A 12,203-nucleotide genomic window follows, 5' to 3' on the forward strand; every position below is an offset into this window, starting at 1 on the left:
TATTTGCTTCTTCTATCCTCAGAGGTAATGAAAAATAACAGGCTCCCCTTTCTCCTTAGTTAGAGTAACCCTTCATATGCTTGAAGACAGTAAAATCTCTCTTGAGCCTTTACTTCTTCAGACAAAATTATTCTAACTACGCTAGCCAGTCCTCATAGGCCCCATTTTTCAATCCTGAAATAATATGGCTTGTTCCCTTCTGGACCCTTTCCAATTGTTCCACATCCCTCTTAAAATATAGTCTCAAATTAGATATCTTAGCATATGCTGGATGGATTAAAACTATAAGCCGATACAAATTTATTTCCCTAGCCAACTCATAAAGAGAGGGTCCCGGTTACATTGTAGGTGAATTGGATTAGTGAAAGGAGAAAAACCAGGTGAGTAATTTATTATTCGGCTCAACTGACTACTTTATCTCGATTGGATGGTCTTGCCAATAAAGAAGGAACACTACTATTGAAACCAGCAAGTTTCCCCTGGCTAAAAATGCCTTCCTAAGTGGTCTGGGAAGATAATAGGTCACAAAAATAATTGTAAGGAACTGCCACAGCTGTTTTTGTTTTGGCCCTAATTAAATAGCTTTAGTCCTCTTTGACTGATTATGGCTCTGCAAAAGAAAAGATTGATCATGGAGCTATTATGACCCAATCCTTTGAAATGGAAAACATGCAAATTTTGAAAATTAACACAAGAATGTTAACTGGGGCAAGATGAACATCCTTATGCTGGACATTGGGCATCACAAATGTAATATTATGGTGATTTCAACATGTTTAAAAGGAGAGGCTTTTTCAGGGAGTTATTCATACCAAAAGAATGAATACTTCAAATAAGGAGGGTGCACAGTATTATTTTATTTTATTTTTGGTAGCAAAGGGGCATGATGAAGATAGATTCCTGCAACTTATGTAGAGGCTGCTAATGGAAAAAGATACATGAATATTACTAGGATATTGGAGAATACCTATTATTACTATAATTATATATAATATATATTATCAAAAATATATTAGTATATATAATTATATACTATAATTAATTACTAGGGACTGAGAATTTGCCTTAAATTACTAATATGGAGTATGTGGAAAAAAGTGACATCCCCTTGGCTTATCAATTCCAAGACATGCAAGGATGATTGCCTTTGTTTCCCTGCCTGGTCCTGGGCGGCTATCTTCACAAGTGTGTCATCTTGGGATCTTTCTTTCTCCCAGTGTCATGTCCCATGTCACAGTTTTTATGAAAGTCACTCATGGGGCAATAAAGGTGAAGATTAGCAGGCATGGGAGTAGCCAGTCCCAAACCTTCTTGAATGGTTGGTGAATTTTCCCTGACCATGCTCTTCTGCTGCCAGCAGCCCCTACAATGCAACTCTGTATACCCACCACAGAGAGCAAGCAAAGTTTATTATTTTTTTTGAGTCATAGTTTCTTATATACCAGTACATAAAATAGCTCTTTCAATCTTCCTGGCCCATCTTTCCCTCCAATAAATTTGTCCTAAGTGTCAAAATTGCATTTGCAATGTTGGATTAATGCTCTGATACATTATTGTGATGCTATCTGAAATCCATTCTCTGGGACTACCTTATAGACATCATTGCTTTATATTAAGGTGGGTTATTTGTTTTGTTTAGTTTTTGGAAAGAGGGATTGTGGTGGTGGTATTTTAAAGCCAACTATTCATTCAAAAGATCCAAAATTATGTGTCAAATTCCATTTTGCAATTGTCAGTGATTCTACCTTACTCAAATAAAGACCTTAATAACATGAAACTCTTCCTATTTTCCCTTAATTATAAATGCCCTTTAGCAGAAGTGATTTTAATATTTCTCTCAAGACTTAACTTTTGACCTAATGCTTTTTCAAATGCCTGAAACAAAGTATCCTAACCTTTACATCACACCTTGTCAGCTATTGTATTATGCATCATTTTGAAAGAACATGAATAACTTTGCCTCATGGAATCCATCAAAGAGACAGAAATGCAACCAGTAAGCACGCAGGGAGGAATTGGACCTAGGGGCTAGATCAGTAATTTCATGGGTTTAGGGAATTTCCTAGGGAGATCAGCGCTTTTTCTTCAACTCAAGCGTCTTGAAGAGTTGCCTAGTCTAGATTACTGTAGAAATCATTTGCCCACGGCCACCCAGATAGTCTGGATTAGAGCCAGACCTGGGATGTTGATCTTCCTGCTTAGGAGATAGGTTATAGGAGGAAATTATATTAGGGTAAGCCTTCCCCACACCACCATCACCAACATGATATATGGGACCACCACATGGAAAGCTTGAGTCTCTCCTTTGCTCCCCCAAGTGAAAAGGATTTTTGTCCTTTGCTGATTTTGATTTTGGAGTGGGACGCAAAGATGAACTAGTCACATCTCCATCAAAAAAGCAGTCAGTGGAACTCAAGGCTCTGCTTTGGCTAGGCGTACACATTGGGAAGGCATTGACAAAGCTTTGTTCTAACCCCTCAGTAAAAGCTAGTGCAGGACGGTCTTACCATTTTTGCAGACAGGACAACATTGTTCTGGTTCATAGACTGGGTTGACACATTCAGGAACTGCGCAGTCTGCTACAACACAGTGCACTTCGTTGCTGGGCTCACAGCGACACCATTCACATGGAGAGGGCTAGGAACAAATCTAAAATTAGCCCCTTTTCTCCTTAGCTGAAACATTTGTACATTCACATGTCGTCAAAAGACAAAACATCAATGTTTGTATTTTGTATTTTCTTTACTGCATTCATTCATTTCACCCTTTGCTCTACCATTTACCCCACTGGAACCAAGCACAACACCTGGAGAAAGGTGTTTTACTCAATAAGCAGTATATTAGATCACAACATGTTTGGATGGTCCTTTGCTGGCCAAACCTCAACCTGGTCTCATCAAAGGCAGTCTGGTGTGATGGATGGAGTGCTAGATTCAGAGCCAGGAGAGACCTGGCTTCTAACCCTATTAGCAATGTGGCCCTAAGCAATCCACTCATGCCTTCCTAACTTCATGATCTGATCTGTGAAAGTGAAAGGGTTGGACTAGATAGTCATTAAAGTTCCTTCAGGATCTGACCTTTGCCTTTCGCTATCTTGGGGCTCATTTTCCTTCTTTACCAGAGAGCTATCATGGTTCCTTGTCTGGGTTCCACTGGCAGAAGAGTTGCTTTCTTCTCACTTACCTACCTGCTCTCCAAAGTGGGCAGGGTGCGCCAATGGCACAGGGAAGTGATTCTGTAGTTTCAACCCAACCAAAACAATAAGCATTCATTAAGAGCCCACTCTGTAAAGCACAGTGCTAGGCTCTTGGGATCTGAAGACAAAATTAACACTTCTTCCTGCTCTGGATCTTCTGTTCTACTAGTGAGAATGCAATATGTCAATCATTAAGTAAGTGTATGAGAATCTGAGGAGGAAGAGAACTCTAAAAAAGTAGAAAGAACAAAAGTTTCCCAGGGCAGGTAGCACATGAGCTAGGTCTACTAATATCCATGCATCCAAACAGGTCCAGATGAGGAAGGAGGGCATTCCAGGTATACTTTTTGTCCTGTGCAAAGGCAAAGGATATTCTCTTCATTTTATACCCAGAGAAAGAATAGATTACCAAGAAACAAGATGGTTTTATTAAGTAGACAGACTTGCCTTCCAGACACAGAATTTTTGGCAGGTTGCTATAGACTAAAGGACATCTTTTTCCCCATGTGAATTTTGAAGTTGAATATCTTGCTATAGCTTTTTAAAAAGATTTAATGAATTTCTTTCATTTTATCTGCTTGCTTTTATGAAGAAACTAACATGTATTGATTTAAAAAGTGATTGTTTAGAGCCAAGGAATATGGAATATATCATAAACTTGAGAAGTTATAAATTCAAATAAAAAATTAGCTGATATATTTTTTTTATTTACCTGCTAAGAGGTCTTTAGGATTAGTATTTTTTTCCCCCTAGGAAATTCCCGTACATTGATATGTGGCCAAATTGGGTCCTGCTAGATATCTTGGCACTATTATTGGGGGCTATAGCACCCACAGGCAATTGTGTCTACGGCCCTTGGTGGTGTCAGAGATTTTTAGTTCATGTTTAAGAAGCAGCTTTGTATTTCTTAAATCAGGCCATTTATTCTGCAGGAAATTCATTCCCTCTAAACTACATTAATTAAAACCCTCTTTCTTTGTCTCAGGGGCTGCTGTCTGTAAGTGATCCCCATCACCTCTCATTTACCTGTGGCTCAAACAATTTAGATAACATAGGCTCCCCTTAAGTGAGAAATGGCTGGGTGGGAGAGAAAGGGGGAGGGTAGAATCTTTCCATTTAATTATCTTCTATTGTTCATTGCAACTTTAATTTCTGTTTGAAGTGTCATAGCCTACTTTTTCATTTGTGTGCTTTATTTTATTAAAAAAAAGATGAGGAAAAAACAGTATCATAGCAAACAGAGGATTAGTCACAGAATTAGTGGAAGAAAATATAGCTTTACCCACATTGATCAATAAGTTTATTGAATAGTACTGGTAAGCCCTATGATGTCTGTTGATTTTTATCCACATGCCTCAGAGAAATCTATTTTGTTTCTCTGATGGTTTTGGATTTTCTTTAATGTGTAACTTACAAACAATATTCAGGCTTAAGGACTCCAACTACAGGAAAAAACCAACCATAGGAAAAAACTCTAAAGGGAAAAATAAAAGGAAGCATCCTAAAGTGTTCTGTCTTACTTCTAATGATTGGCATAAGTGGAAATTATGATCCTTCCCTATCCCTCCCAACAATTCAGAAATATTCCCCCCTTTCCTTTTTTTAAATAAAAATAAGCTCATCTCTATTTCCTCTTTCATCCTTTGGAATGACAACTTGATTTGTCCCCCTGCCTACAATGATAGAAAAAAATACACCAGAATCACTGAATTACAGAATATTAGAGTTGGGAGAGCCCTCAATGTCCATGTAGTACAAGAAGAACAAACCCTTCTAATATATAGAGTGTTCCAGATGTTTTTGGTCTAGGGTTCTGGGGATGCCCTTGTGTACCTGGCAAAGGGCTATCCAAATCCCTGCTTGAATACTTGCAATAACAGAGAATCTATTACCTTTAAAGGCAAGTCCATTTCTCTTCTGGACAACTCTAATTAAGAGGAAGTTATTTCCAGTCAACTTTACCTCTTTCAAATTTCCACATAATTCTTTCTTGTTTCCAAAAAGAACATATCAAAATTTTTCCCCTTATGATATCCTTTCAAATATTTAAAGAAATTTACATTCTATTCCCCCAATCTCTTGAGATTTTTCTTCCAGCTAACATTACAAGTTCTTTCAACCATGTGTATGACATGGATTCAAGTTACTCAATGCTCATATCCACCCTAGTTGCCTTGTCCTGGACAATTTCCTGCTTTTCTATATTCATGCTAAAATGTGATTATTAAAACTAAATATAATGGTCCAGATGTGGTCTAACCAGGCCAGAATAGCGGAATTGTTACTTTTGCATTGCTGCAAGTTGTGCTATCCAATGTCATCATGTCTTATGAGCCTTCTCGGCTTCCACATCACGCTGTTGACCATATTGAGCTTTCCCATTAAACCTCTGGATCCTTTTCAGCCAAACTGCTCTCTAATCATGTCTCTCCCATTTTCATCTTGTAAGGCCAATTTTTTGAACCCAATTGTAATTGTAATTTATCTCTTTTGTTCTCTTTAAACTGGCTCTTTGATATGTTCTCTGGCTGTGCACAAGATTCTTCCTATTACAGTGTTATTGAAAGACTTGTATCTTTGTATAGCCAGAAGTTGACTGAGTTGGGGATGAGATTTGGATAAGACCTTTGAAGCTTCAGCTGTGGGCTTTTCAATCTTTAAACAAGCCTCTCAAATAGCCTTTGAATTGCAAGAGTTTATAATAAGGATCATCCGTGGTGAATGAATACTGTTACTGGAATTCATCATTTTAATATTTATTTAAAATTCATTTATGTAGGGAATTGTTAAAAACCATACCAATATTATATCATGTTACTTGGGACACGGAGATATTAAGGGATGGAACTATCACAATTAAATAGATCATGACTTAGAATGTCCCAGCACTAGATTTGGAGTCAAAGGTTTTTGTTATTGTTGTTGAGTCATTTTTCAGGCAGTTTTCAGTTCAGCTTTTCATGAATCTATTTGGGATTTTCTTGGCAAAGATACTAGAGTAGTTTGTCATTCTCTAGTTCATTTTATAGATGAGAAAACTGAGGCAAATAGAATTAAATGATTTACCTGAGATCAAATAACTAATAAGTATCTGAAGCTGACTTTGAACTCAGGTCATCCTGACTATATTCTTGGCACTTTATCCTTTGTGCCACCTATTCATAGGATTTAGGTTCAAAAACTATCTTTTCTTTTTACTACCTGTGTGTTTTGGTGGTAATTCCCTTTAGCTCTCTAAGACTCAGTTTCCTCATCTGTCAAATGAGAGGATTAATCTAGGGATCTACTAAGATCCCTTCTAGCTCTAAATATATATGATCATGCCATGATTTGCTCAGGATCACAGAGTTAGTCTGTATAAGACAAGATTCATCTTCTGGTCTTCCTAACTCAAGGCTGCTTTACCTCTCAATTAATGTAAATTATTTTGCATAGTGGCTTGTTGTTTGCATTCATAGTCTTTGGTTTCTAGGTAAAGGAATCCAAGGGAAAGGGAGGGGAAAAAATCCTATTATCCTGGAAGAGGCTATTACTCTGGCTAACTCTAGCCTGGTTTCCGCTGCTATTATACTTCACATATGCTTATCACAGCATCATGAGCATTACCTGTCAGTAAGCTGAAAAATTTCACTATAGCCAATGGATATTCTCAGCAAATTAAGAGGACTTAGTTGGAGCCACAGATATACCTGCAATTTCATGGAATTTCTGACTGTTTTGAAGTTAAATATGATTGCTGGATTTTTCTCTTGGGGCCTCTAAATTCTTAAGTCTTAGAGGAACTGCTTGGGTGATAGCTTCCCTTCTGGCCATCTGAGAGAAACAGAAACAGAGAAAATCCATATATTCCCTAGGATACAGAAATCAATGGAAGGTGGATTTACATGCAAGAAATCAGAATTGAGATCTTGAGAAATAACTTGAAGAAAGGATAAATTCAAAATATTCAATGATGAACAGTGTAGCTGGATTTATTTTTGAAGAATATTTTCCCAGAATGTCCAAATTTTATACTATCTACCCCAGATAAATGGGCAGAAAAAACATGATAAAAGTGTTCACTTTTGTTTATGGTATCTTTGAATCTCAGCGGGGGACTGATTGACTTTATTTGCTTCACACTATCTCCTGTAAGAACTCTTCTTTCAGGTCCTGGCCCTCCCTGTCTTAAAGGTTTTTCCTTTTCTCTTGTTTGCTTTTATCATGTTCCTCCAAGTTTTATCTCTCTTGCAAAGGATCTCTTTCCACCTCAAAAATCTTTCTCTGGCTCAGGCACAAAATCCTGTTCTCTTTAACCCTTTGATTTTATTTGGAATCTCTGCCCTTTCTCCTTTCTCCTGGCCATGTCTCTCTTCTTTCAGCATTCTAGCTGTGCTGACTCCTTCATTGTTCTCATGCCCTGACTTCTCTCGCCTGCCTGTTCTGTTCTACAGCTTCATCTCTAAGTAGTCATCACTCAAATGGTGAAAGGTTCCTCAAAGATATCAGTGTGCTACCTTGCCAATTTCCAGAGGCATTAAGTTCAAACTTTAAAAGCCCTTCTACCTTGGAGTGTAAAACTCTGAAATATTTGGTGCTCCTAGTAAATCTATAGCCTCTAAGCTCCTGAGCTGGTTACATTTTTTCTTTTTTTTTTCTCTTTTTGCCTTTTAAAAAATGTACTTTCTGATATGAAAGCCATATATTAGACCTGAAAACATCCCAGAAGAGCCAAAGGTGGTTATTTTTTTAAACTCTTCATAGGAGTCAGAGAATATAACATATGAATTGCTACTTAGAAAAACTATTCTCGCTGCTTTTTAAAAAGATGAATATGAAATTATGACTTGCACACATCCTGACAAAAAACAGACTGGATAAGTAAGATTATTAAATGAAGGCATTCTGAAATTTTATGCAGAAATCATCCCTTTCCAAGAACTCTTGCAGAACATTTTTCTTTATGAGCAAAAGAAATAAAAATAAGCACCACTATCCCCAACCTCAACTTTGTAATGTCTTATGGTAAATTTTACTCTTGTTGAAATTTTGATTGATTTTAAAAATCAAATTTAAGTGAATAACATATGTAGGGAAAACTTTAGATACATCTAGGCCATTATAAGTGTAACATGGTGATAAAATTATAATTGAAATGTTTCAAAAAGTGGTGACATACAGAGGAAACATATCATATTCCCTTCTATTATTTTAAGAACATATGAATGATAGCTGCAGCCCTGATCAAAATGGGCAAAATGAATCCTTAGATTGGTGGTAGACATTGGGGAGGATTATTTTGGAATTTTTTGTTAATCCTGAGCAGGTTGGGGGATTTTTTTCTGTAGTTTTGACCTGTTGTCTACAAATCTAAGTTTATATTGCTAATTGGAAGAATGAGGAAAACTTCATAAAATCACAAAGGAATCCATTGGTGCAATCTTACAGTCACTATATGGAACCTTTGAGAACTATTAGAGAGCATAAAGACTTCTCAAATTTGGCAAATAGTGGGTAAATTAATGACAGTCCCTGGCAATACTTGGAAAAAATTTCATTTGATGCCTTATGAACATTTAGACAAGAATTTGATGATCATGAAGAATCAATGTTAATTCCCAAAGAATGTCAAATTAAACTAGGAAATCTTAACATTTGTGTGTGTGTGTGTGTGTGTGTGTGTGTGTAAGAGTAGAACTCCTTCCCAGAATAATATTTTTAAGCATAAAATGGAATACATAAGCACTTATATTGAATGAGGGAAAGGTTTAGCAGTGTAAATAAAAAAGGCATGGGTATTTTAGTTGAGCACAAGTTAGAACGAGTCAATAATTTAAAATATTTACTAAAAAGACCAAAGATAACTTAGATTATTTTAAAGTCCAAGACACAGGAAACAATCTTTAATTTTTTGTTATGACACCAATGAAAGGCCCCAAAGGCAAAGTTTATTAATTAGGTTAGCAAATAATTGCTAAATTGACTGTCAGCAGTCTCTCAGTAACTGAGGATAAAACTATGGAAATTCCTAAATCCAGATTCTTAGAAAAGAAAGTGCCTCTGGCAGGTAAAAACCAACCCTGATTTTTGAACAGTTAATGAGAGGGTGACCATATTAATGAAGAAGAGGGCTAAAAGTCTTCAGCTCTTCCTTTTATGAAATTGTCCAGCAATCTTCCTTCCTTCCTTCCTTCCTTCCTTCCTTCCTTCCTTCCTTCCTTCCTTCCTTCCTTCCTTCCCTTTTCTTTCATTATTCATTTATTCTTTCTCATCAGGGCAGTGTGTAGCAAGTGCTTTGCAAACCTTGAGACTATAGTATCTTTACTTTATTTAGCATTAAGCTTTAGAGAAATGCAGGTATTTAATCTTGGGCCAAATGGTTTCAATTTCCACTTTGGAACTTAAGGGAAATGAACTGGGGATATTGGCTTACTAGCCATCAGTGAGGATCTAGGAAAATGAAATACTTTTCATGCAAAAAGGAAAAAAAATATTTTCTTTATTCCCAGCATTATACAGATGTTTGTTCCAGAAGTTTGATCCCATAGGTGTCACAGGTAAGATTTTTATGGCTTCCCTAATAGAACTAACCAGACCATAAATAAAAAGGAAAGATTCAAATTTGAAAAATGGTAGATAGAAATACGAATGACTAACAGGCTCAAGGTAATATAACAGGCACAAGTGGTAAATAGGACTAGTATAAATCACTCAGGTATTCAAGAAAAAAATCAATAAACTTTCTTCTTCCCAGCATCAAATTCTTGAAATTCTCTGACAAATCTCTGATTATTTATGTTCAGCATCAATAATTATAATTTCATCTGATTCCATAAAGCCTATACTAAGGTATCTCTAGATATGTTCAAGGCAGTTAGAGAGATTCTGACCCAATAGAATATAGTATATTCTTTCATTTTTACAAATGGACATGTAAAGCAAAAAATAAAACAAAAAACAAGAACATCTTGGCTATGGTGACAGAAGAAAATGAAATAGCTTTCAAAGGCTATTTATAAAATATATGTGGATTCTTTACAGTTCATGGCTTAAATGAAAATTCAAACTTTCAAGTGACCTGAATTATCTAGAAAACAAATGCTTGTAGCTCTATATTAAAATGAATTAAAGAAAATTACCTAGTCAATCTAATTTAGAAAAAAATCCAGACATGGGAAAAATTTAAATATACTGGAAAAAATGTATTAGTTTCTCATATTGGAAAATTTGTGTGGAATTGAAGCCAAAAGCCTGTGTAACTGTGAGTAAGCACCTCAACTCTTCTGGGGTCTCTTTTCATAATCTGTAAAATGGAGATGATAATAATATTTGCAATCATTTTCTACTTCATAAGAGGAAGCAAGATGTGGTATATAAAGGTCCAATCTTGAATTCCCACAAGCCACTCTCAGAAACAAGAAACAAGACAGAAACTTGGTTGGGAGTTCCCTGAAGGAATGATTTCTCAATTCAAAACTTAAACCAAACCCAAACCCAAACCCAAAAAACCCAAAACAAAAACAACCAAACAAAAAATAACATATAAATCATGTTGTGGCAAGGCTCAAATGAGTTATTTATATAAGGTGCTTTTTTAAAACAGTGTGCTATATAAACCTAAATGTTTATTTTATATCAGCCACCAAGATTTGAAAAAAAATTATGTACCATATATGATGTAAAGGCATTGGTACTGAACATAGTTTTTTCCCCTAAGAGAGAAATATAGTACTTGATCCCATGAGACATGTCATGAAAATCTTAGATGAATTTAATTTCTAATGTCCAAGTTTTACAGATACATTTTCTCAAAGATATTTGTAAATTTTTTTTTTTTTTTGGTTTGAAGATTCTACTCAGCACACAATTCAAACATATTCTTAAAAAGCACCAAAGCTCTTAGTTGAGGTTTCTGTCATGGTGGTTCCTCTAGTTTATATTAATTTAATATTAATAATTAAAATCATTAATAATATTGTTAATCATATAATTTTATGTAGCACATATAAACATATAATAGGATCAATAATTATTATAGTTGATATTAATAATTATTAATGATGATAGAAATTTATTAAGTTTTAATGTTTAAAATATGGAGTTTAATGTTTTCTGTGCAATTAGAATTACTATATAGTGTACTAGAAATATATTGCATTATGGTTCAGGAAGGACTGGATTTGAAGCCCACTTCTGAAACTTACTAGTTGTTTGACTAAGGGAAAATCATTTAACCTTTTTGAGTCTCAGTTTCTTTATCTGTAAAATGGGCATAATAAATCATATTATTATTTCAGAGTTATGTGGCATATATGAGACAAACTAGATAAAGCCTTTTGTAAACAAAGGATGGCATAAATGTAAGCTATTGTTATTAACAATTCTGTGGATCAGATAGTGCAAATATTTTTAAATCAGTTTATAAAGGAAGAGATGGAAGTACAAAGAAGTTAATTTATTTGCCCAGGCAGAAAGTGGCAAAGCCAAGATTTGAAACAGGTCGTCTAAATCTAAGAATCTAATAATCAATGGGGAAAAGTATTTCAGAAAGTTGAAAATATCTATGGAGAAGAAGATAATGCCAGATGAAAAGAATATCCAACCACCAAATTTCTTTTGGAACTAAAAACATGTGGAATGTGTCTGTGGTTAGTATCCATTATTTTTATTTTCATAACATATTTTGCATATGTCTCCTTTTCTCCTTTGACACAGTCATAGTCCTAGTATATATAGGCTTTTTTCACTTCTTGTGTAGGTTGTTACTATCGCTTTTTTCAATTGGTCTTTCTGCTTTAAATCTCTTCCTATTCCATTCTATCCTCTACTCAAGTTACCTAAAGTGATTTTCCTAACTTGCAAATCACATCATCCCTATACTCAATAAACTAAAATGATTCCCTATCATTGACAGGATCAAATATACAAAGCCTTATACCTGGGTCTTTCCTATCTTCCAAGTCTTTTTAAACCTTACTTCTTTCTATATAGTCTATAATACAATGGCCAAATTGCTGTTCTTTGCATC

General features: G+C 35.3%; 1 protein-coding gene across 1 annotated transcript in view; it reads right to left on the reverse strand.

The window, feature by feature from the left end:
* The window catches only part of VWC2L (von Willebrand factor C domain containing 2 like), a 175,304-nt gene that overhangs the window by 140,507 nt on the left and 22,594 nt on the right, over positions 1 to 12,203 (reverse strand). Inside the window, exon 3 of the mRNA XM_003765955.3 lies at positions 2,508 to 2,637. Coding sequence (XP_003766003.2) covers positions 2,508 to 2,637 — 130 coding nt within the window. The remainder of the gene's footprint in view (positions 1 to 2,507; positions 2,638 to 12,203) is intronic.

The sequence above is a fragment of the Sarcophilus harrisii genome, chromosome 3 (genome assembly GCF_902635505.1).
Source record: "Sarcophilus harrisii chromosome 3, mSarHar1.11, whole genome shotgun sequence".
In the NCBI taxonomy this organism is placed as follows: Eukaryota; Metazoa; Chordata; class Mammalia; order Dasyuromorphia; family Dasyuridae; genus Sarcophilus; species Sarcophilus harrisii.